The 26,584-nt window shown below is 37.9% G+C and overlaps 2 protein-coding genes across 3 annotated transcripts; one reads left to right on the forward strand and one right to left on the reverse strand.

Moving 5' to 3' along the window:
* The first annotated feature begins 508 nt into the window (after positions 1 to 508).
* LOC116196037 (late embryogenesis abundant protein 2) lies at positions 509 to 1,564 on the forward strand. Its single transcript, XM_031525551.1, has 3 exons — positions 509 to 925; positions 1,024 to 1,137; positions 1,259 to 1,564. The coding sequence occupies exons 1-3, from the start codon at positions 872 to 874 to the stop codon at positions 1,337 to 1,339; spliced, it is 249 nt and encodes an 82-aa protein (XP_031381411.1). The 5' UTR covers positions 509 to 871; the 3' UTR covers positions 1,340 to 1,564.
* Positions 1,539 to 10,479, reverse strand: LOC116196036 (7-hydroxymethyl chlorophyll a reductase, chloroplastic). Of its 2 annotated transcripts, none has more exons than XM_031525550.1 (19): positions 10,232 to 10,476; positions 10,018 to 10,120; positions 9,686 to 9,770; positions 9,097 to 9,208; positions 8,196 to 8,280; positions 8,040 to 8,081; positions 7,834 to 7,912; positions 7,477 to 7,528; positions 7,319 to 7,381; positions 6,946 to 7,043; positions 6,219 to 6,254; positions 6,068 to 6,129; positions 5,476 to 5,503; positions 4,213 to 4,292; positions 3,878 to 3,947; positions 3,738 to 3,795; positions 2,347 to 2,411; positions 2,170 to 2,264; positions 1,539 to 1,841 (listed from the first exon to the last, which is right to left on the reverse strand). In XM_031525550.1, exons 1-19 carry the CDS (start codon positions 10,350 to 10,352, stop codon positions 1,751 to 1,753), a joined length of 1,425 nt encoding a protein of 474 aa, XP_031381410.1. In that variant the 5' UTR covers positions 10,353 to 10,476; the 3' UTR covers positions 1,539 to 1,750. The 2 variants fall into 2 exon arrangements, with proteins under 2 accessions (XP_031381410.1, XP_031381409.1); XM_031525549.1 differs by having other exon boundaries at positions 1,547 to 1,865; positions 10,232 to 10,479.
* Positions 10,480 to 26,584: the final 16,105 nt, after the last annotated feature.

A 26,584-nucleotide genomic window follows, 5' to 3' on the forward strand; every position in this document is an offset into this window, starting at 1 on the left:
GGTTTACCAAGTTTCAGAATATATATATATATATATATATATATATTAAGGACTTTTCATCTACAACCAATTAATTATGTTTATGTTACCAATGGTCATGTCGTATAACGGGTTTCAAAAAATACCTTTAACATGACATCAAGTAAATATTTGTACAATCTTATACAAAAATATGATTAAGAACATGCTAAAATATTTTTACATATAGATGGATGTTAAACGGAGAAACCAATATGGTCGCCTCACATGATTGTACACGGCAACAAATGGCCATAGCGCTCTTCATGTTTTATCCCTCTGATTTAGAGCGACCGATGTCATATTTGGCTTCTGCAGTTCGCGTCATGCAAATTGGCCGTACATAGGCACTTCTACTTGGAGTAGGTAGCCGCAAGTTAAACATTAGTCGAACATTGTTACACAACTTGGATTCGTATGTCATATTTGGCTTCTGCGGTTCGCGTTCCTGCAAATTGGCCGTACATAGGCACTTCGACTTGGAGTAGGTAGCCGCAAGTTAAACATTAGTCGGACATCGTTACACGACTTGGATTCGTCCCAAGAGAACAATTCAATCACGTTCAAAATACAATAAAATTCTCCCCGTCGACGGTCAGAGGATGAACCCCGCTTCATCTGCAGGAATACTCGGTCCCCCTTTGGCCCCTGGCCACTTCCTCTCCACTCCTCTCGGGCAAATCGACACGTGTCGGCCCTCCCGTTCAAGATGTTTGCGTATATATAACCTTCACTGATCAAACCCAGTTTGCTCAAAGCGAAGTTAAGCACCCATCTTCTACATCCTGCAGTATATTTCTATCCAGTTCCAGTTGTATTCGAGTTTCAGTAGTCTGTCGAGAAACGAAAGAAGATGTCGAACGTCCAGCAGAGCTTCAATGCAGGCCAGACCCAAGGCAAGACTCAGGTCAGTCAGCCCCGTCCATCCTGTTCAGTCAATAATTTTGCGTAAAATTTTCATAATGATATATAATGAACGGAATTAATGAAAATTGACGAGGACAGTCGAAGGCGGAAGGAATGATTCAATCAGCAAAGGAAGGGACTGCAAACGCAGCCAACTCTGCTCAGGCGACCGCCCAGCGTGGAGCTGACCAAAGTGCCGGTTTCATGCAACAGGTCCATCCCTTCATTTCTCTCCATTCCTACCGTCCATCAAACTGATTGAATTGAACAACAATGGTTACTACTATCTTAACTATCACTTATCTGTTTCGAATGCGATTACTCTGCATTGCAGACGGGAGAGCAAATGAAGAGCATGGCTCAGGGGGCTGTGGATGGTGTGAAGAACACACTCGGAATGGGTGACAAGAAGTGAACAGGGAGACATGAGAATTAGACATTTCCCCTTTCCTTTGATCACAATTATTGCAATTTTAGTACTTGTCTGTTGAAATTTGTCTGACAGGCATAATAAGTGGTTGTTTTTCTGTTCTTCTTCTTATTATTTTTTTTATTTTTTTATTTTTGGGATTTTTTATTTTTTTGTCTTTTGGGATGTCTTTGCTCAATAGAAGTAATAAAATGTTTCAACTTTTCTCTATGGTGTACTGCAAATTTTCATTTCCACCGCCTATTGATGATACAATGCTGTTACAGTCAACAACAGATGCGAGTCATTTCTCATCAGATAACCGTCGCATCAATAGATTACCATAAAACCGGAATATGCACAGCAACAGGCCCGAATGTACTACTCCTCACTTTTGCTAGACTACACAGAGGGAATTCACTTTTGGAGAAGCATCACGTCGATCTCCCCCTTCTGGTTGTACATGGCCACGAGTTTCTTTGCATACGAAGGCATGTGCCTACTTGCTCTGCAGCCATTTTTGAAGATAACCCTATTATGAGCCATGACCAGAACGGGGAAATTCCAGTATCAAGTGAAAGATTCAACAATGGATCGGGAACAAACACATGATGCACTGAAATTTCATACTACTAGAATGTTATAGCCAACCAATGGTTGTAAAATATCCGACCAAATGATCAAATATTTAACAAGAGAGGGTGTTGGCAACTGCATCTCAGCAGAGTACACGTGTCAAGTGAAAAATGACCCAAATCCCAAAATCTTATCCATTCAATAACTACTCATATTCTGATGATACCCATAGATTGAAATTTGAATGTCGAGAAGCATACCTTTCCTTTCCCCAAGCACGGTTCACGTACAAACAGTTCCGAATCGTGTGGTAATCGAGTGAGTAACGGGCAAACTCCAGTCCTTTCGGTCCAATCTGAACAGAAATAAATGTTTACGATATAAACAGTTTGTCTTAATGTTTAATTGCTGATTGCCCAAAGAAGAACAAAATTTACCAAATTTAAAATGAATGCTATTAGATTTCCGACAAACTTTGGAGCAGGTTGAGTAGGGCCCTTGCCTGCAAGTAAATGAAAATAGCTTAAACAACCATCACACATAGCAGAAAACTTCAACTGCAAAAAGCACCGAAATTTCTGTAGTTTCACACATATTCCCTGATAAACCTGTCAGCCTGTTCAATATCAATATCTGTTTCCTCTTACAAAAGCAAGAAATTCTCTAAGCTGAACTAAACAAAAGGACATTAGAAAAACTATTTTCTTAAATCTCAGTCTCACCTGCTGCCAAGAATTTCTTAAGCATGCGCTGACATCAGTATAGGCAAATTTCAAATGTTTTGCTGGTTTTAGTTAAAATTGAACGTGATGCAGTAGAATTACCATTTGGCCTGCTCAACTAATTAACTGATGAACTTGAAGGGATAGAGGGTTCATTCTATTTCAGTCTGAAGAGTAAATGTTCTGTCTTGTCAAGCAGGGGAATCAACTGTGCAGGACCTAAAGATCTTATATGATTTAGTCAAAGACAATTGCAGATTATCGAGGTTATAGTAAATGTGTTTTGAGGCGTAGAAATGAATCTAAAGAAATAAGAAAGGTGAAAAAAGTAATCAGAGAAAAAGAAAATCTAACTGCTTTGTATTTTGTCCTATTTCCTGCATGAAAGAGTAGGAAAATATTTGACTCTCGAGAGACTCAGGTTGATTAGAAATTGGTGGTAATTGCTTCAATAGGTAGAACGAGCTACTTGACTGGGAGCCAGAACAGGAAAATATTTTTACATTCTGAATTATAAAAGAATATATTTGGAAGTTGTATGACCTTGTTGAGAGAACATTGTTTGCTTTTTATTCTTGTTCTAGAGAACTTATTTTAGTCGTGGAAGTCAGAAGAGGGTGCTGTGGACAAAGACAATTGGTGACTACCATCAATTGTCATCAATTGACTACCATCAATTGCTTCAATATTTTCTCTGTATTTCAAAATTGATATAGTAACTACAATGAATTGGTCAGTTCTGGAGCTTTACTTGGATCAAACCGAACAACCGGGCAGATTTTGGAAACAATGAACTTGCTTAATGATTTTCATATAGGTCCACCATATTCCATAGTACTCTAAGAGGTGTTGAATCAGAACTAACTTAGCCAAGAAATCAAGATGGTCAGATGCCAAATTATTATTAATAATAATCCTCAAGAACAAAGCACATCCCTATGGTCCAAATGCTCAAAATAACGGCATGGAATCTGCAAATTTTAGAAGTTGGTTCTAACAGGAGGAGTAATCAAGACTTATTTCAAAAGCATAAATCTGTTAATGTAATTCATTATGAGTCAAATCGTGTTTGTGGGAGACTAAGAGCATTCGAGGAAGAAACATACCCAACTTGGCATTGTCATCTGCCTTCACAGTTTCCATGACAAAGGGTTTTCGATTGCCCTGAAATAAAGCGATCTTGAGTTTGGACAATTACATGATAAACAAAGTAAATTGACCAAAATCATAGAGCAGAACTCCTTACACTACTGATTGTGGGAGTGATCTCTAATAGGTCTTCCACAAGACTAAGCATTTCCAATCCGCGCTTGTTTCTGCCATTTCAGATCAATTGAAACTTTTCCCAACTACATATTTTCTGGTGAAAGTGCATTTGAGCTCTCCATTTCAGTTTTAGATATAAACATAAACTCAGTGCGCTTCATTAAATAACAGTTCTTAGGTTTAGTGTACTACAAGTTGCCCTAGTTTTCTAAGGTCCCAAAGGAAAAGGAAAGCCAGAACCAGTCATGAGACAATCTTTTACAAGCTGCACGACTTAAACTAATAGCAAAAAATGACTAGGAGATATGAAGTTACCTCACTGTAATATATTGTGGATGTTGAGTCATGCTGATTCCAGAATATTTTGGAACCCCCATGTAACCAACCACAAGATCCTGCAGTTAAGCAGAAATTTAATACACAAAAAAACCCCACCTAAAAGTGAACACTTTTAATCACAAAAGAACAGCTCAATAAAAGCTAGATGCTGAAGGATGATCCAGGATGGTTTATGGTATCTTTGCTGGAAGAGTTTCCTCTTTGGATCTCCTACAGTGATTGCATTTGTATATATATACTTAATGGGAAAAGAAATATTGCACCCCAGTATGATCAATTTATCCTAATGCTGAGAGATAGATACACCTTTTATAACTGTATATCAACATTGACATTCTAACAAAGAGTGTTGATTTTCATAATTAGCAGTTCCATTAATCCATTTCATCATCACAGCAGGAAGCCTAGGCCCCATTTCTTAACGTTTCAATTGCTGCTTCTGTTTATCTCCTTCTTTTCCCGCATATGTATGATTATCTTATTTAGAACTGCGCTCAAGGCAGGACCATATTGTTCCACAACTTCAGTTGACTACGTTTTACCTCTTATCAAGGACAGAATACAATAAATGTCAACATGGGGTTGTGACATTTTGGATTACAATTTTATTGAAACTTAAGAACTGGCATGGCAGATGGTGAAGTTGAGGGTGCTTTCTATCCCAAATCTAGAGGTCAAGCTGAAGTTTTCACTATCTGCAAAGGCTTTTGGATTTTCATGCAATCTATTGTAATCAATGATTGTTCTTTGGACAACTGTACTCGTATATACTTTCTCTGATCAATGAGAAGCTCCAACCCTCGTCCAAAAAAAAAACAAAAAAAAAATTTAGAACTAGCTATTATTCGCTAGGAAATGAAAAATACATGAATTGAAGAGAAGTTTCATGACCAGCTGCACCTTTCATATTCATTTTTATTATGACATGCTTGCCGTTCATGGCTTTCATTTCATTTTTCTGTATAATCTAGAAGAACTCTTCAGAAATATTATTTGAACATGCATCCAAGAATTTCAAAGTTACTTTTTATCTTCAACTACCCCAAGGTACCAAATCGGGATCAACAAATAAAACCATGCAAAATACAACACAAAATAAAAATGTCCACTATTACTGCCAATGCACAATTAACTGACAACAGAAAATTGCATGAAAAAATACTACTCAGTTGAAAATTGAACTGGACAACAAAATGAAAGTAAAGCAGCTTATGGAAAATAAACAGAGAAGCAACTCACCGCTAAACCATTTGTGTAGTCAAAGCAGCTGTTAGAAAGACAAGTACTCTGCGGTCAATAAAAACTCATAACCAGCAATCTCATATTTTATAATCTAACACAGTAGGAAATTGCTATTTCATATTTATCTCCCATCCCAGAGACCATCACAACGTTTCTCCATAAGAGAGTGCGCCTCAATCAATTGAAATTAAATAATAGATTTTGCTGGTCTTTATTGTAGCTTGACTAGAGGCCTGCGCCGAGTTTCAGAAATATAAGTGCTCAAAAACTAGCCTAGAATTTATCGAAAGGAAAAAGAGCGAGGAGGGACACCCCAAAAGCAAGGAGTAAATGATTAATGACTTCATCCTTTAATTTGATTAAAGTCTACTTGATAAATTAAGTTGTTCAAAAGTTCCCGGAGATGTCTCTCTCCACTCTTCTACTATTCTCTCTTTTCCCTTATTTTGTAACTAATACTCAACTAAAATGTAAGCATCTAAATTTATTAAATAATGTCAACAAGGCGTCTTAAACTAATTGTTACAATTTGTTTCCTACAGTATGCTTGGGGATATATTGGTAATGTAAAATAAAGCAAGGAAATTACCTATAGCAAGATGGAGCGATGACATCAACCAATTCATTTGCTGGTAGACAAAAATAAGGGACCTGCTTTAGTTAAAAGTTAAAACAGGATGAAGACAGGGGAGAAAACAAAGTGAGACTGGAGGCTAATAGAAAGTGAGAGAATTGTTTACCTCTTCAATATGGCCATCCAAATGCTTCAAGTGGACCTATGACAAAGATGATCAACAAATCATTTGATGATAAGTACGGATCTTTTCATTCATCATTTTGCTTTTGAAAATATTTTGGCAGTTGAATAAATTCCAAGATTAGGGTTTTAGGGTCAGGGTTTTTGGGGTTTAGCATTTAGAGTTAAAGAGAGGCTGAGTCAAACATTTCAACTGGATCCACATCCACAACATTAAAAGGAAAAAAAATCTTAATTGGATCCACATCCACATCCACAACATTAAGGTTTCAATTCGCAAAATTTATCTTAATTTATGATAAAGGGTTTCCTAATATATAAACCAAGGAAAAAATTCTTAGGAACATAATATTGACAAAGACTGTTAAAATCAAAATGAGACTCGTATTCAATTCGTTACCAGAGAAAAAAAAAGCACAAAGTAATTAACAAGATAAATAACTCCCATATACATATCCTAGTGATATTTAAACAAAATGTAACGAAAGTTAGTCACATTCAATTATGTCAGAATTCAAGCACAATAAAATGTGCCGTGGAAAAGTTGACTTTGACTACACGATTATTCTATTGGGCAGCTTTAATCACATATTATTATAAAATGTGCTTTATATGATGGACACCAATATGACATACTTCCAAAGCCAGCAACCAACTGTACAATATCAACGAGTAAAAGGTACAAAACAAGGTTAAAGGAATAAAATAACCTTGTAATCTTGCATGAACTCATAATGGAGAACAGTCTCTGGTTCACTGCTTGCAGCTTTCAAGAACTTATCTAATCCTTCTCGAGTTCCGTTATCCACTAAGAAATACAGGTGGTCATCAGTCAGTTCATACACAAAGTCCTTTCTTTGATAAATGATCAGCGTGAGTTCAGTATAATTATCAACCCTCTTTCCTATTGTTGAGGTAGAAATCAAGCCAAGAATTCTACTACTTATAATCAATACCCGTCTCAAATTATTGCTTTTCCTTCATGTTCATAAAAAATTGCCTGCACCTGCTTCCTCAATCAGACCATACATGAGCTTATTCTTGACACGCGAATGCTAGGTAACTTTCTGGAACATCACTTACCACAATTTGTGCCCAGAACATAGAGCTTTTCCAAGTTCAAGTGCTTCTCCACAGATCTCAATGCTGCATTTTAAGAAATCAATCTGCATTACAACAGTACAAGTTTAAGCACCAAGAAGAACTAAATGCAGCACTAACAGACCATTGGACAATTATACCTTGAACTTGGCATCCCACGCCACAAAATAGCAGACGCTTTACACCTGCAGCCTGTTCATCAGAGAGCAGCAAGTGTTACTAGATTCTCACATAAACAAAAATAAGAAGGGCAAGCATGCTTCAGAAAAATATGGTAGGAACAAGCATCAGTCACGGCAAGTATGCCTACACAGTTTTATCTACTTGGTAAACAGAAATGAATTGACTTTGTAAGGATATTACTTGAATCAGATCAATCTGTAGAGTTTATCAAACAAAATAGGCTTTTCTTTGCAAGCTGCAAGTTAAAGATTATGGACGAATTGCAAGCACTGATTTATTCCTACTGACCAAAACGAAGTAGAAACAGCACAAACCTCAACCAGAGCAAGAGTGTTCAAGTTGGGAGATAATGTTGGCTTAACGCCTTTGGCAGCAAGAACTTCCTCAGGAGACCTGCATGAATAGGAAGAACGTCATTAAGCTACACAAACAAGGAGAGAATGAGACCAGACAAACTATAAAGGGTAAAATCAACTTCAGCAAGCAAGACAGCAAAAACTGCACAGATAAAGATGCAAACCTCGCCAAGACAGGCCTAGGAGCAAGCTTATCATCAGGATCGCTGAAACAGCACAAATACGACTTTTGAGGTTCACGCTCAATCCAAATTATTTTTTTTCTAATCGCGAAAAATTAATCAGTTGCCTTTAATACCAACAAAATTTAGAGCATAGACCTCTGAACACAAATGACAGCCTCGATCATGCCTGCCTTAAGCATTTCAATTGCAATTGTAGTCACAATTCCTGTCCATTGTGCACCTTCATGCACAGGTAAAGTATTAATATAAACATAAATTTCCCTCAGGACCAATATTACAATAATCAAGACTCAAATTTGTACACACAGGTAAACTTAGGAATTTGTCAATGTTGGAAGTTCCAAAAGTTTTGAAGCTTTCCAGAAATTTCCAGTTCAGAAATTTCAATGGTCTTAGGACTTGTTAGAGTTGAATAATGTTTTGCCAAAGCAATCTGACTCATGAGCTAAAACCATGTAAGATATCAACTTTAAGCTACATGAAGTAGCTACGAGAAAGAGTTATTTAAATGGAGGTAAACTTAGGAGTTTGTCAATGTTTGAAGTTCCAAAAGTATTGAAGCTCTTCAGCTATCTTCAGTTTAGAAATTTCAAAGGTCTTAGTACTTGTCAGGGTTGATTGATGTTTACATCAGCAATCTGATTCATGAGCTAAAACCACATAAGATATCAACTTTAAGCTACATGAAGTAGCTACCTTATTTAAATGTAAATCTTCTTCGGAAATTAAAGCATTAAAAAAAAACCATCTTCAGAAAACAAAGCAAAGCAAAAGCCAGATCAATTTAAAGAAGAAATTTGATTGAGGTTCGAAAGAAGAGTGATTAACTTGGGTAAAATTAAATGTTAATTCTATTAAATGATCAAGCACCAACGAAGTAGATTCAAATTTTCAATCAAGAAAATAGTTCCTGATAGTATCTCTATTGCAAATGTCAATGAGACCTCAAAGTTTGCAAGTACAATGCTTAATTAAGCAGACACGTTATAAACAATATAGAAGAGGCATATTGACTGGGCAAGAAGCTCTGTGGCACCTTCTACAGGCTTCGTCTTTCGGGCATATAACAGCTTCTCATGGACCCCAAGGTACGTCTCATCTAATGAATTCACTTTCCGACCCCTACCATGAACTAGAGGCTCCAGTTCCTGCAATTGGAAAACCCCCGATTTAGCATAGCACAAACTACAATGTCGAAACATAAACGCTCCAAAGGGATTAATTAAATGACTATCTATCCACATGTAAGATATATGGATGAGTAACTATTACCGAAAAAATCTAAGTTCCCATTTGTAAGCTAGAACTGAGGTTCAAGCTATTGGCTCAAAATAAACAGTATAAATGAATAACCAGTTTAAGCCACTAACAACGTGCCAACAGTTACACAAAGACATACCAACAACCATCGCCTCAAAAGGCTGGATTAAACACGATAGAAGAGCTTATTATGAAAGGCCAACGTTGATAACATGAGCACTTGCTTGAGTAAACAAAGCAATTGAAGCCTAAAGTTTTCATTACTATTGGCAGCAAAAACAGACCCACAACTTCATCGAAAATATGCAAATTGCGAACAAAAAATGATAGAGCACAAAACACATAAAAAAAAGGGGACGACTTACTTCGATCCGGGACATTCCATCTCCAAGGAAAGCACAAGCATTCTTCACATGGGCAATATAATACGTATCACACAACCCACATCGACTGAACAGCTCCACAACAAAGAAACATGTAAGCAGAAGTTACAATTAGACACGTTTGACAAGAATTGAACCAAACTTTCTGCTAGAGAAGAGTATTATGCACACCAATGTATCCAAGTTCAACCCAACTTACCACCATTTGACTATTCATCATTCAGTATATCATCAAATCAACCATACTCGTCATGGCAAAGAAACAAAGGGGGCTAGACAGTCAAGAAAAGTGAAAGAAGAATTAAAGATAAGACCTGCAGTGGTCCTTAGCAGGGTAGGTACCACCGGGGGGGATGGGTTTGGACCGTTTCCTCCAGTCGTCTCTTAGCTTCACGGACTTCTTCTGATTGTTGCGGTCTGCAGTACATACGAATGCAAGATACCATATGAGGAGAGTTTACAGAGGTCAATCATCAGTTATATAAACAAGGGGCCTGTCAAGATAAGAGGGCAGTTGCAGGGGCTTACTCTCTGTGTCAGATGAAGAAGGAGAAAAAGAAGAAGAGGAAGAGGAAGAGGAGCAAGAGAGAGAGAAGAAAGGACGACGAGAAGGACAGAGAGCGGAACTTAAAGAAGACATCAACGCCATGTCTAACCCCAAGGATGGAGAGAGGAAAGCAGAGGAGAGGAGAGGACAGCGGGAAGAGAAGGAGACTTTGGAGCCACACACGAAATCTCCTGTGGTGTTTTCTTTCCCTTTTCGCCGAAAGTTTTCACATTCCACTGCATTTTGGACCCAAAGTTTTCGTCAGGACTGTGTACGGATATCGGATATATCGAAATCGGTCAAAATTTATCAATTAAGGCATAATTCGAATAGTTCGTATTAAAAATATAGTGAGATCCGGATATTAAAATAAGAAATTGGTGAAAATCAATTTCGGTTCCGATTATTACATATATGATACCTAGAACTGTAATCGGAACAGATGATCGGATCCAATTAATAGTTACTATTAAAAAAAAAGTACTGAAACCATTCAGTATGTTAGTAACCCCTCTCACCCTATCGTTCTCTTCAGTCTTCACCGTCTCTTCTCCTGTTCTCCATTCCTTCTTTCTCGTTTCAACCGTTGCGTCTCCATCTACTCTCTCTCTATCTCACTGTCCCGTCTCCATCTTCCCGAACACACCTAGCTCCAACCCAGATCGTCTTCATCTTCCTCCTTTCGTCGATCCGTCCCATGCAATCTCAATCTCCTCCTCGATAATTTCGATCACCGCCTCGCTTTTGAATCCCTGTCTCTTTGGCAGAGCCTCCCCTCTGTCTCCGCCAAGGTGAAGTTTCGTTTTTTTGTTGATTTTCGTTTTTCGGCGTCTGGTTCTTCGATCTGATGGTCGCTCTCGGTTGATCTGATTACGATTAGCTAGATAAGACATTTTCAGTTTTATTAGCGAGACAAAAAAATTTACAAGTTCCAACATAGTACCTAGAACTTGTGGTATAATACATGTTTCGGGTAGGTTCTGGTTTCATGATTTAATAGGGTAGGGTCTGGTTCCAAAATCATGAAACATGTCACTTACATGATAGGGTTCACGTATCGTGAAAAAAAAAATTGTATCCGAACCCGAACACCCCTAGTTTTTTTGCCATCCTATCGTAGCAGCTTATGGCCTTTAGGTTATATTTTAGGGAAATTTAGGGGCCGTTTGGAATCAGAGTTAAAGTTACTTTGATTTTGATTTTGATTTTGATTGTAGAAAATGACAAATGAGATGTGATTATAAATTTGACTTGGAAAACATGTGTTTTTGTTGTGTAGTGTGTTGAGTTAAAGTTAAAGTTAAAATTTTTGAATTGGGAAATGTGTATTTTTGTTCTGTAGTGTGTTGAGTTAAAGTTAAAATCAGTTAACTTACTAATTAAATAGTAACTATATGATCAAAGAGGGTGTAGCTTGGTAGCGCACACCTTCGTCGAATAATCAAGAGGTTTTTATGGTTCAATATTTAATGGGACTACCTATACCCATTTACTAAATATTAGTATTTATCTTTCATTTTATTAGGTTCAATATTTAATGGGACTGCTCGAAGAATATAATTATTGATGCTTTTCCTTTACTATCAATGTTTCTTCATATTTTTCTATAATGTAGAATATCAAGAAGATATTAAATATTTTCTTAAAGAGTAAAAACTTTAATCTGTGCAAATAAAATATTAAAAATAAATTGGAAAAAAGGTTCTCAATTAAAATATTTTTTTCAAAAATTTGAATAAAATTTGAATAAAATATGAAGAAACATTGATAGAAAAGGAAAAGCATCAAGAATTATATTCTTCGAGCAGTCAAAAATATGATCAATCACAAGCTGAGGGTTTCAAAAAAAATGAGTCGTAGTATATTCTCATATCGCACCTTAGCTTTTATATAATTATAATTGATTAATTGATTAATTCTTGAACCAATGTGGATTAATTCATATGGCTTGACACCCTCTTTCCATTACACAACACCTCTTTTCATTACACAAGGTTATAGAATTGATCCGCAATTGAGACAATTTTAACCTTTAATGAGCCGACCTAGCTCGAATTTGGATTAGTCCGGAGGCAGTGGATTTTCATATATCAAATTCTGTATACACCACAATAATATAGTCCGCTAAATGATCAATTTTAGTTGCTAAAACGTAATTTTTAACTACTAAAATATTTTTCAACTACATATGTATTTAGTTACTAAGCCCTTCAGCTGCTTCACTGAGACAACTGATACACAACCAAGTCAATTTCTTTTTTAATAGGTCTTAGCCGATTACATTTTACCCATTAATAACGTGAAAAGTTTAGTTTCTAAAAGAGTTTATTTGGCAACATATAAACTCTTTATCAACTAAATTTTTAGTTTCTAAATAGCAAAATGTAATTGCTAAAACTTATAACAACTAAAATACTCGATTGCGTATCAATTGCCACAGTGAAGTAGCTAAAAGACTCAGCAACTAAATATATATATATGGTCGAAAATATTATAGTTGCTAAAGATTTCTTTTTCGCAACTAAAATTGATTGTTTTAATTGTTAATAACTACTTTGTTGTAATTATAAAACATGACAAGAAATTAATTCTTGAGATGGTCTGGCTTTGCTGTGTTTTCGGTAAACTACTTTGTTGTAGTCATAAAAAAAATGAAATTAATTCTTGAGATGGTTTGGCTTTGCTGCTTCTATCAAAATGGCTTTTCAAAGTAACTAGCGTTTTATCTAGTGGGTTGCACAAGTTCATTTATTTATGAGAAAAAAACCATTTTTTATCCTCAATCTTTAATTACTTTTTATTTTCGTCCTAAATCTTATTTTTTATTTAACTTTGTCCTAAACGTTATGTCTTTTGTTCCATTTGGCCCTACCATTACCTTTTCCATCCAAAATTAATAGTTTTCAATAAAAAACTTATATTTGAAAATTAAAAAAAAATGAAAACGAAAAATGAAAAAAAAAATCATAGGTGGCATTAGGAAGCAGGACAGGGAGAGGGAGAGGTAGCGGAGGGGACCTGCCAGTGCCCTGCCGCTCCGGCAAGGTCGCTGGTCACCAAGCTGGAGACCAAGCTGGAGCAGTGTTGCTGTTTATTCCCACCAATAAAGGAAAAAAAAAAGATTATTTGAAATTGTTCCATCCTGCTGCTCCCTCCCCGTGAAAAATTGTTCACTAAGGATCCTATGATTGTAAAAATGGGTTTTTTACATTGTCTGCAGTCATGGATCTGTGGAAGAGAATTCTAGGATTGAGATTGATTAAAATCTAAGTTCAAAAATCCGGTCTTGATTAGATAGGCAAAGAGGGGGAACATGCCTCTTCCTGGTCTCTGTTGCTGCTCTTGTCCCTCCTCTTTCCTTGTTACTGTTCGAAGAGAAAAAAAAAAGGAAAAGGGAGAAAATGGAGGGTAAATTACTCCAAGGGCAAAAAGTTTCTGAAGTATTAACACTTTGAGGTAAAAAGAAAAAAATTGCAACAATTTGGCGCACAAGATTTTGAAAATATTTCAATCAAGGGCAGACCGTCATCTCTAGTCCGATGCCGTCTGCCCGATGCTTACGTGGCTTATGACGTGTTAATACTCATCCAACGTGACACAAAATGACATAGTATAGTGCTTTTTTTAAAAAAAGGAATAATTATTAAAGAAAAAAGAAGTGAGGGCTCACATGGGGGAAAAGGGGTGGAGCTCTGATGGGGGCTCCTCCGCCGGCGACTTCCCCCTCAAGCTAGGTCGCTGGGTGGGGAGCCCAAGCCTTAAATGATGAAGTTGGGATCTTAGTTTCAAGTCCTGATAGTCTTCACAATCTTGTGAGGAAGCGATTGAGGGCAATCAGTCTCCTAGTAAGCCTCTGAATATCTTTCATATTGGCTGGCGAGGGCATGTCGAGGATGCCCGATACTTTCTCTAGGTTGGTTTTTATACCCCTCTAAGTGATCATATACCCCAAGAACTTTCCTGATTGGACCCCAAAGGTGCATTTCACCGGATTCAACTTCATGCCATATTTTCTGAGGACGGCAAAGATTTCTTCCAGGTCACTCACATGGTCATCTACCCTAATGAACTTTACAATCATGTCGTCCATGTAAGCCTTCACGTTATTGCTCATGTGATCAATAAACATGGTGTCTACCAACCTTTGATAAGTTGAGCCAGCATTTTTCAATCCGAAGAACATCACCTTGTAGCACTAGACACCCTAATGCGTGAAGAAAGCCGTGTGACACTCGTCTTTTGGGTTCATCCCTATCTAGTTATAATAAGAGTAAGCATCCAAGAAACTTAGGGGCTGATGTCCCGCTATTGCGTTTACCATCTGGTCGATTCGAGGGAGTAGGTATGCGCCTTTAGGGCACGCTTTGTTGAGGTCAGTATAGTCGACGCACATGCTCTACTTGCCATTGGTTTTCTTGACTACCACCTCATTCGCTACCCACTCTTAAAACCTCGACTTCCTGATAAGACCTGCCTCAAGCAACTTCTCGACTTCTTGCTTGACAGAATTCATTCTTTCACCGAACATAGGCCGTTTTTTTGTTTGTTTGACCGGGACACCGTCCTTTCTTATTCCCAGCTTGTGGGTGATGATGCGGGGGTCAATCCTTGGTCCGGGCGAGCATGGTAAAGGATAGATCCGAAACCGGTTGGAACCTACCTTAATAGGTAGACTTCGGGTAGTTTTCATTTGGAAAGGGTAGGATCAGGGTCGAAAAATTAGTAACCGGTGAGATCCGGTTCCGGTTCTACCTTATAATATACTCAAAATCAGAACCGAAACTGAAACCAAGTGTGTGTGTATATATATAATTTATTATTATGTCTCCAATAGAGTAACTAATAAACTAATAAAAAAGATAAGAAACCCTAGAATGGAAAATCGTCTCTTGTCCTCCCTGATTTGTCTCTCCCTCGTGTTCCCCAGCATTACCTCCTGTAGGCTTGTACTTTCTCCAGCCACTGAGTCCTTTCTATGGTCTACTGCTACTCCTGGACTTGCGAGGCGAGATGCACTACTGCTCTTGCTTCTTGTACCGCACCAGCGCGAGATGCTAGTTGCGACTGCTGAGCTCTGTTGACAGACACCACATCAAGCCTGCCACGGGACATCACAGTGTAATGATCAATTTATTGATTTGTATGATTTTACAGGGATGAGTGGGTTGAGCTACCATGGTATCAAGGGAAAGACATGGCTTGGAGATCTTGCAGCGAAGAAAAAAAAAGTACAGGTTCCCAATGTATCAGGAACCTGTGGTGTAATATAGGTTCTAGATAATATCCGGTTCCATGACTCACTAGGGTAGGATCTAGTTTCAAAATCTTGGAAGTGGTCCTATGTAGGGTAGGTTTCGAGTATCAAGAAAAAAGTAAGATACCCAGACCCGCCGTACCCCTAATCCTTAGCATATATCGAATGGCTTCTCAGCAAACACATCAATGTTTCTCTCAAGAAACTGGAGCAAACCTCATTCTAAGCTGGGGGCTGCTGGGAACCTACCCGAAGAACTTGTCCTTCAAACATTGTTGTTTCATAAATTTCCTTGATTGGAGACAAACGCTCAGCATCTAACTCCATTCGCAGGTCACACCCTCTGTCACAAAGGAGGGGGAGCTCGAGTGGGGCTCCCCCATTGTCCCTCTCACTTCTTTTTTGATAATTACTTTTTTTTAAAGGCTGTATTACCTAGGTTTGTGCCACGTTAGATAAGTACAAACAAGTCATAAGTCACGTAGGCATCAAATTGACGACGTACGACTGTAAATGACAAACTGCCCTTGATTGAAACATTTTCGAAACCTTGTACTCCAAATTAGTGCAATTATTTTTGTCCCAAAGTGTTACACTTTAGAAACTCTTTGCCCCCGGGAGCAATATACCCGAATAAAGAATTTCTATATTTATTTTATTTGAAAATACTTTCCTTTTATGAATCAATTCTCTCTCTCTCTCTCTCTCTCTCTCTCTCTCTCTCTCTCTCGTTCTTCTCATTTCACCCCTTCTTTGCAAGTCTCTCTCTCTCTCTCTCTCTCTCTCGTTCTTCTCATTTCACCCCTTCTTTGCAAGTTGTAACTGAAAGAGAATATTTTTGCATAAGAAAAAGATGCAGGTGGTGGCGAGGACCTACCGACACCCACCTTCTCTCCGGCTTGGTCGTCAACGACCTCGCCAGAGCAGTGAGATCACCGACAAGTCCCCTCCGCTCTTTCTCTCTCTTCTTGTGCTACTTCTTAATGCTTGTTTTTTTTTTTTTGACAATTTTGGTTTTTTATTTTTTTTATTTTTTTTATTGAAAACTACTAGTTTTGGAAAGAAAAGATACCGGTAGGACCAAACGGAGCAAAAGACATAATGTGTTTTGGGAACAAAGTTAAACTTAACTTAAATTGGCGAACGGTCCAAAGCAAAAGGACAAAACACAAAAGTTGTGTTTTTGACCTTCCTAGCGAAGCCATTGTCACGACCCGAAAGTTCAGTAACAATTTTCCTAAAATTCTAAAATTTTCAAATCGAATATTAATGCTAAGTAAATTATAATATTTCTTTCATGAAAAGCCATAAATATTTATAGAAAATCATAGATCTCTAAAAGGATAAATATAACATATTTCTTACAGTATCCCACGAGTAGTTAAACAAAATCTTTCGGGTCGTAACTTATTACAGGTACTATATACATAGCTTTAATACCTGTAAAACATAAAATTCTAGCTAACTATCTTCCATGCCGAACCCCCATATCAAAGTGATTCTCCTGCACAGCCTCTAACTTATCTGAAAAATAATATGCAGAGTGTGAGTTGCATCTCAGAGAGTACGATATTCTGAGGTAAAATGACGAATTAAATAAATATTTGTCGTGAACCAAACAATATATATGTATGTATAAATAGCAACACATCAGAGTTCACCAATAATTCCTCCATATCACCAGTGTATATAGATAGATATTAGTCATATCCAATATACTAACCCAACAAAAGTTCCACTAGCAAATACACACAACTCTTCCAACCATTTCACTAATATTCAATAGCACTTGAACATCATACAAGATACCCAATCAAATTCATACCATAAGAATATGTTTTCCAATCTCAGATAATTTCAGAAAGACAATACATAACACAATCAAACAACGTAACCATAGGATTATATTTCATCGGACAGAATTTTGACGGTACCGTAACCTAGCATAATTCAATCCACTCCTCCATAACTCCCATATCACCTCTCATATGCGGGAGCCACCCATCATCAAACTCCAACTAGCGTCCGTCTTATATCTCGCCAAATCAGCGGTCTAGCGTTCAATTTATATCCCACCGGATCAGCGGTCTAGCGTTCAATTTATATCCCGCCGGATCAGCAGTCTAATGACTATAATAACGAACAAATATCATCAGCATGGCTCAATCAAATTGCAACCATATAGCCCTTTCAATATCACATTACATGCTTTAACGATGACATTAAAATTATTTGTACATAATCAATTTATAACATCCATACTTCTTGAAGGATCACATAACTAAAGCTCCTACAATCATCGCATGCCTCTTAAAAGGAAGTCGCATAATTTCAAACAAGCAAATCATAACACCACAAACAATATCTCTCAAAATCATTTATTCTCCCAATTTCCATTAAGTAAATCATCTCAATGATCCTTTTTAATATATGTACATATATACACATTTATTTATATATATACGCCATTTCACGAAGGAATAGAGTACTCACCGAACACCCAAAATGGTTAATCAAACTTGACCTTTAGGATGCACAATATCGGTGTCCTCAGCCCCTAAGCATATTAGTTAATTTACCCAATTATAAGCTTAAACTCTTCCTCTCGGATGCTCCCCCCATTTCCCCTACTCAATCTGCTCAAACCCAACTCCCTCTTTGCTTGATTATCCAGTCACTAACTTGCTGCCGCTCTCACATCCTTCTCTCTATTTTCTTTCTTTCGACGAGAGCCTTCCTTTCTTCTTCTTCTTTAGCCGGTTCCTTCTCGAGCTCTCTCTCTCTTTCTCTCTCTCTTTCTCTGGTGCTCTGTTTTTTTTCATCATTTTCCCTCTTGTTTCTATTCTTCCTCAAGTTGTTGGCTTGATCGGCCTCCAATCGGGTCCCATTTTCCCATCTTCAGCTTGCTCTGTCCTATCTTTTTCGCTCTTTTTCTCTCGTTGCTTCTCTCCCTCTCCCTCTCCGTTTCTTCTATTTCATTCTTTTGATTTACCCCCCTAGTAAAACCGAACAGAAAAGACAGAGAAAAAAAACAAATGAAATGGATGATAAGGCGGTGGAAGATGGGGGGAAAAATGTGAGGCCACGTGGAGCCCATGCCCTCCATTCTTTTTTTTTTTTGCTACAGCAACATATATAATATGTATATATATATATATATATAATTATGTAAGTATATGTATAGGTATGCAATGTTTGAAAAATGTCGCTTCTTACAATCTCCCCCACTAATTAAAATTTAGTCCTCGAAATTTATTGGAGCAACTAGAAAGGATTATTAAAGTTCATAGCATCTAATGAAAGTCAACAACTAAAGGACATTTCTCATATATAGCCAAACGATCTCAGACCCAAATCGACATTTCTGAAATAGAATGAAAGCAGAAGAGACTAGTTTACTCTAAGGGTGTAAATGAGACAAGACTATTCGCAAACGGTTCAGGTTCGGCTCAATGAAAGCTCAAGTTCGGCTCGCTCTTATTAAGCTCGACTCTGCCAATTTAAAGGCATCTAGTAGAACTACTCCATGTGATGAGGATTTCTAAAAAATTATAGCAGTTTCAACAAGCAAAGAGAGCCCATGGAAGAGCAAGAATTCGACAATAGCATATGAAAGTCAGAGCCTACAAAAACAACCTGAACCATTTGCTTGTTTGCCCAGTAATTATCAATATTCCAAGATATCTGGAATCTTATGAAATAAATAATAACCCTTGCAGACATCAACATAAAAAAAAAATTGATACATTAGGTTACTGAGAAGAAACAATCTCCATTATGACTACGCATAAATAAACAGTATAGATTCACAATTGCAGGTATCCTTCAAATAAGGGCCACCGAAATAAGAGAAAAAGTGTATTAGTAGAAAAGATATGCTATTGTCAGATAATTTCAAGCATGCGGAGAAAAATACTCTTTAGCTAAGGACCAAACATGTGACAAAATACTCTTACAACCAACAACAATTTGTACTCGTGCACAATTAGATCAAAAACCTAAGCTCATTTTCACGTAGAATTTCAAGTGAAGAAACCCATCATGGACCAATTGCAACTAGAGAACATAGCTTCGATAGTACACCGATCAGGTAAATCGCTCAATTTTTAAATGAAGAAGTTTAAAACGACAGGTCGCATAAGGCAATTCAAGGATGAGATTCAAGACAGAGAAGATACAAAAATTAAAGAATATGGACTAACTATGATCAGCTTACCAAATATGAACTAAAGAAACCTAACTTTATATTCAATCAAATCATGGCAAACCATCATCTAATAAAACTTAGAATACACATTGCACCTAGGCACATCAAACAAAGAAAACACTTCTTCTTTTTTTAAGCAAAATCAACAATGAAGAATCATTCACAATACATAAGCACACCAACACATCCAATTTCATTCAAACTCATGAGATTCACTGACAATATCAGTCAAGTACAAAAAGAATAACCCACTGATTTATCAAAACCAAATAGAATAAAATCAAGAACAAGAACTCCCAAATAATTAGGATTCTAATATGGAAACGTCAAGATAACCAAAATAAATAGGAATCATATATAACACAACCTTCACCACACCAGATCGGATCGGTATACAGAAATCAAAACTTTAATCAATGTCAACCCAAAAGAATAAAATATTAAATATTATTAAGTTAAGCAAAACACATACAGAAGGATACCAACAAGAACTTATCTCAACCTCAGTCAAAGGCGATCAAAATATCCCACCACATCACGGAAATCAAACAACACTGGTTTAAGAACAAAAGCTCTCAACCAGATGAAACTCTCACTCAAAAGAACCACAACTCACTCAAGACCGAACATATATACAAACACCAAACACTATAATTAGGACATTAATCAAATAAGTCAATCATGCATCAAATCTAAGGTTCGATATCAGTAAATTTGTTTCACGTCAAGAGCAAAGGAATATGCCATTAGATTACTAACTGTAAGCACAATCAGTCCCTAATATCTTCGTAGTGAGACCATCCAGTAAGTTATAGTTAAGCACTCAAATGTGAAAATAACCGAAACCACCATTTCTTTATGGAGATACAAGGATATCACCCACATGATAGCCAACATCAAACTCAATTGAGAACCCCAGATAGAATCCCAACAATATAAGCCTAACATATATACTCAAAAAGTTGTAGAAACTTCCAGAGAGTTGACCTGAGATGATCATTCAACTACAGAAACCGGAATTATTTTCCTTTATCTAGATCTCCAATGGGAAATTATTTATTTTGATTTCAAATCAGGTCGTAACTTATTACAAGTACTATATACATAGCTTTAATACCTGTAAAACATAAAGTTCTAGCCAACGATCTTCCATGCCGAACCCCCATATCAAAATGATTCTTCCGCACAACCTCTAACTTATCTGAAAAATAATATGCAGAGTGTGAGCTGCATCTCAGTGAGCACAATATTCCGAGGTAAAATAACAAATTAAATAAATATTTGTCTTGAACCAAACAATATATAAGTATGTATAAATAGTAGCACATCAGAGTTCACCAATAACTCCTCCATATCACTAGTGTATATATATATACACACATTGATATATATTAGTCATATCCAATATACTAACCCAATAAAAGTTCCACTAGCAAATACACACAACTTTTCCAACCGTTTCACTAATATTCAATAGCACTTGAACATCAGACAAGATACCCAATCAAATTCATACCATAAGAATATGTTTTCCAATGTCAAATAATATCCGAGAGATAATACATAACACAATCAAACAACATAACCATAGGATTATATTTCCTCAGAATGAATTTTGACGGTACCGTAACCTCGCATAATTCAATCCACTCCTCCATCACTCCCATATCACCTCTCATATGCGGGGGCCACCTATATGAACCCGAATGTGGTTCTCGTCAGGGCCCGCATGCGCGATTTTGGATCACGTGGCTTTGGAGTGTTAATCTTCCTGGGGATGCGTGACGGACAAGAGTGAGAAGGAGTCGCCACTTACCATTTTACGACCCGAAGGTCGAGGGTCGATAAGTTACCTGGGTCTAGGGGTAGTGATACACCTAGTTTTGTTAAGGCAATAGTTTGTGCAGAACCAGAAAGTCCGTGTTCAGGATTAACGTTACATGCGAGCCTATATCCCACACGCGCTTTCGGTACTCTGGTTTCGCTAAGCTTGCAATTTTATTTCATTTATCGCATGAATTAAGCTTTGCTCGGCTTACACGTTTTAACACCGAAAATTCGGTAAATTAAACGATGTCGGTTGGGAAGCCGAGAGAGAAATAGACCCGTACATCGGGGAATCGGTTCACTATCTTACGTTACAGTTCATCAAACTATGATGTTTGAATTCCTGTGTGAACCGGAACCGCGAAATCTTGGGATTACTCTTGTTTGGGCAAGTATTGGACCGATTCGATTAATTTGACTTTGAACTATTCGCTCACTGGCTGAGATTCTTACAGACATAAATGTATAAAGTCAAATCCTTACAATGCTCTCAAAAACGATAAATTAAAAATAACAAATGGTTAAATCTCAGTCAGTTCGCTTTCGGTTATTATTTCACTCCGGCTCGCCGTGAGTTCCAGGAAACATCGAAAAACTGAAATTCAAACGCTCTCAGTGAATAGGGCATTGGACTCTGTGATCAATGGTTAGAGCATTGGACCCTAAGTGCAATGCGTCCTATGAGTCGGGCTCGACTCTCATGGATAAACAATAGCAGAAAAGTAACAAACAACATGCAGATAACAGGCAATGCGTTTGTTATTGCCGAGTGTACATGGATTAACAAATTATTAATCTAGGAGTGTTTTTGCAAGCAAATGTCATAAGCTAAACAAGCAAACGTGTGCAAAGCATTTTGCATTCAGCTTTGTTTCAAGGACATGACAAACATGATATTTGCAGGCAAGTCCTTTGTGTGTAGATTGCTTTTAAAGTTGCTTTGTATTGTGACACTGAAATTCCACTGAATTCGCCAAACTCGTATTTTGACTCTAGATTTGGACCCTAGAGTTTCACCTAACCATTATCTAGTGTTTGGTTAGGTTGAGTGTACATGGTTAATCAACATTTTGCATGTTTTGTGACAAAAATAACCGTTCTAGTTATCCGAGTCTACGATAGGATGATAGAAACTCATCAATTGGATAAGAAAATGCTATGCAGATGAACCTGCACTTGAACAGGTAGCCCGTCCTTATCCTAATACCGTAGTGTTTCTATCAAGCTAACCTAATTTCGATCCATCGGCTCCGAGGGGGGCAAAATTGTCATTTCCCAATTTATCACCTTTCTTAAAAAAAAATTAAATTAAATTAAATTAATTTTAATTAAATTAAATTATATATGTATTAAAAAAAAAAAGAAAAGATTCGGGCAGGCCGGGCAGCGTTGACCGGCTGCCCGGGACCGCCGGCATTTTTTTAAAAAAATAAAAATAAAAATAAAAAAATCGGGCAGGCCGGACAGGGCCGGGCAGCGCTCACCGGCTGCCCGCCGGCCCGGAACTGCCCCCAAATCGCGGTTTTCCGTGATTTTCTCCAAATCAGCTGAAATCTCAACGGAAACGGGGAAGAAATTGCAATTAAATGAACAGACATGCGATTCGGGGCAGGGGGAACGCGACCCAGCAAACGAAATCGAAAAATTGGCTCTCGTTTCGGCGAATTTGGAGATCGGAGAACTCGGAGCTTTCGCCGGAAAACCGCAACCTTTCCCCCCGATTCCGACTGATTAAGCGCCGGTGAGGTCCCAATCGACCACGGCGAAGCACCGGCGGCGCCCAAAGCTATATCCCGCGTCCATTCCGGCCGTCGCCGCGGCGTCCAGGGGCGAGAACCGCAGGCCCCAGCCTCGTCGCCGCCACTTCCCCCCGATCCCGGCCGCCCTTTGGCTAACGGGCCTCGGCCCAGTTCATTCTTTTTTTCGCAGGCCCAACCCAAGCCTAGCCAGGCCCAACGCCCAGTCCAGCCCAGTTTCTCTTCCAAGCGGTTTCTCCTTCGGGCGGGCGATCCGATCCAACCCGATTGTCCGGCGATTTTTTTTATTTATAAAGAAGCCCCTCAACTTTCCGGATTAGGTAAATTCTCGACTTAGTGGCATGATTAGGGCTCATTTCCTGAATATTATTGCTTGCTTGCTGGATATAATGTGAAATGAGTATTCTTGGGTCGCGTGGGTGATCGGATTTGTCTCGAACTCAATTCTACGAACTTTCTATTTTGTCACATTTCAGTCCAGGGGACGTATTTTATTTTTTTAAGATCTGGCCCGAATTTCAAAATTATTTTCAATCAAGCCCCGGTCATTTTTATTATTTTCCAATCAGCCCTGGGATTTTTTAGAATTTTTCTAAGCATCCCAAAGAACTTTTCAAGTTGTTTCAGTTTAGTCCCGGGGCCATTTTTCACCCTTTTCAGATCTGTCCCGAATTTCAAAAATTCTTTTCAATAAAGTCCCAGTCATTTTACTATTTTCCAATCAACTCTGGAATTCCAAGAATTTTTCAAGAATCCCTAGGAACTTTCCGATTTGTTTCAGTTTAGTCATGGGGCCATTTTTTTGTTTTCAGATCAGTCCCGATTTTCAAATTCATTTCAAATAAGTCCTAGGATATTTTCAGTAAAATTTTCACATGGTCCCCTTTTTAGAATTTTCAGATCGGTCCCCAATTTTTTAGAATTTTCAAATCAGTCCCCATTTTTTCAGAATTTTCAAATCAGTCCCTGCTCTTTTAAAATTGTTCAAATTAGTCCCCTGGACATTTTCTAAAATATCCGGCCATTTTCTATTTGGATCACCCATCGACAATGCATGTGCCCCATTTAAATATTTCATTTTTGTAATATGTGACCATGTCGGAAATTAGAGTTTATCGGGCGGTCAACTAATGGCTATCTCGACAGCTCGAAATCCGTAAACTAAAGCATTCGGCAAATTTTTAATTAACCTAAAATTCTACATACGAGATAATTGGGACGTTAAATTTGGCTAAATTAAATCACTTGATTTCTTTAAATGGATTGCACGAATTGATTAATAATTTGTAATCGTGTCGACAGTTCTAGAACTGTTAGTCATGCCCTTTTCAAAATTCACAATTTCAAAAGCACCGAAATACCTACAACGTAATCTTGATTTTCGTGCACACACATATTTACCGATTCAAGGGCATGATTACCGGTTCTTGTCCTGCCGTGATCTTAGCGTAGGTGTATGCGTAGAATTGATCAAAACATGGGAAAACAAATTAATCACAAACTCGGCTTAAATCAAACATGGGCAATAGTCAAATAGAGAGTTAGGTTTTGGGTTTTTAGGTGAAAATACTTTTAATCTGTAAAAGCCATATTGTCGCAATACAGAATAATCTAAAAATAACCCACTCATTCGAGACTTGACTATGGACATCATGTCTGTCGGGTCCGTTAAATGATGCCGAATGCTACATACTCTATCCATCATCCTATTTGTTTGTTTTAAGGTAGAATTTGTATGCCAAGATACCCTGGATAATAATTGATTAACTCACGTAAATTCGGCGATAACAAAATCTCATTGTTTGTTTATTTGCGCTTACTTGTTACATTTTTACACTTATTTGTTATGCGGGTCGAGCCCGATCCTTTAGGATACGATTCACTGGGTCCAATACCCATAACCTTCGATCACGGGGTCCAATGCCCCCATACACCGAGTGCGTATTTAATTTAATTTCCGGTCTTTTCCAAAATCATACGGTGAGCATGAGTGAAATAACGGCCGAACGCGAACCGACCGGGATTCAGTCATTGTAATTTATCTTTTATTTGAGAGAACAATGTAAGGGTTTTATGATGCATATTTATTCATGTAATAATCCCGGTCGGAGAGTGGACGGTTCAAGTGTCTATTCGAATTTACGGTGTCAAAACGCGTAATATGAGCGGAACTTAATTAAGCGGTAATTAAATAAAAATGGTAAGCCTAGACAAGCTAGAGTACCGATAGGGCATGCGAGATATAAGCTCGCATGTAACAGAATCCCCGAATTCGGAACCTCAGGTTTCGTAGACCATATGCCTTAGCAATAAGGTGTACCCCGTACCCCTAGACCCGGGCAACTCACCGGCCCTTGACCTTTAGGTCGTAAACAGGTAGTGGCGACTCCTTCTCACGTGCGTCCGTCGCGCGTCCCCAGGAAGGTGGATACTCCCAAGCCGCGTTGCATTTATGGCGCGCGCATGCGTGCCCCGACGAGACGAAATTCGGGTGTGCACACTAAACAAGCAAACGTGTGCAAAGCATTTTGCATTCAGCTTTGTTTCAAGGACATGACAAACATGATATTTGCAGTCAAGTCCTTTGTGTGTAGATTGCTTTTAAAGTTGCTTTGTATTGTGACACTGAAATTCCACTGAATTCGCCAAACTCGTATTTTGACTCTAGATTTGGACCCTAGAGTTTCACCTAACCATTATCTAGTGTTTGGTTAGATCGAGTGTACATGGTTAATCAGCATTTTGCATGTTTTGTGACAAAGATAACCGTTCTAGTTACCCGAGTCTACGATAGGATGATAGAAACTCATCAATTAGATAAGAAAATGCTATGCAGATGAACCTGCACCTGAACAGGTAGCCCGTCATTATCCTAATACCGTAGTGTTTCTGTCAAGCTAACCTAGGAGTATCGCTAAATTGTGAAAAGACGATATTGCCATTTATTTGAAAATCATTTTCAGAAAAGGGAAACATCACAGTGCAGGCCACCTCGGCCTGTAGCCAGTGTTGACAAATTCCCTGGATCGTCCAGGGTTATGCAAGAACCCCAAAAAAACCAAAGAACCGGTTGATCTAATCAAAAATTATCTAGAAAGATCTTATGTATCCTAACCTGAGTTACTTGAAATCAGGTAAAAACTCAACTTGAGACATACAAGTCCTTTCTAAACGTCTATGCTATATCGAACTGCGCGTTTCGGGTTTTGAAATAGACAAGTTTTGAAAAGGGCATTAACGTCATTTGATAACTCATCGACGCGAGTTATCAATTAATTGTCAATTCATG

This window comes from Punica granatum, chromosome 2, assembly GCF_007655135.1.
Source record: "Punica granatum isolate Tunisia-2019 chromosome 2, ASM765513v2, whole genome shotgun sequence".
Taxonomy (NCBI): domain Eukaryota; kingdom Viridiplantae; phylum Streptophyta; class Magnoliopsida; order Myrtales; family Lythraceae; genus Punica; species Punica granatum.

Excerpts from the sequence above, each read along its gene's own strand:
- LOC116196037 (XM_031525551.1), top strand. The coding sequence starts at position 872 with ATGTCGAACGTCCAGCAGAGCTTCAATGCAGGCCAGACCCAAGGCAAG. Across the intron at positions 926-1,023 it reads AGACCCAAGGCAAGACTCAG|TCGAAGGCGGAAGGAATGAT; the intron begins GTCAGTCAGCCC and ends TGACGAGGACAG. Across the intron at positions 1,138-1,258 it reads GTGCCGGTTTCATGCAACAG|ACGGGAGAGCAAATGAAGAG; the intron begins GTCCATCCCTTC and ends TCTGCATTGCAG.
- LOC116196036 (XM_031525549.1), bottom strand. The coding sequence starts at position 10,352 with ATGGCGTTGATGTCTTCTTTAAGTTCCGCTCTCTGTCCTTCTCGTCGT. Across the intron at positions 4,293-5,475 it reads ACTACACAAATGGTTTAGCG|GATCTTGTGGTTGGTTACAT; the intron begins GTGAGTTGCTTC and ends GCTTAACTGCAG. Across the intron at positions 3,948-4,212 it reads CCACAATATATTACAGTGAG|AAACAAGCGCGGATTGGAAA; the intron begins GTAACTTCATAT and ends CTGAAATGGCAG.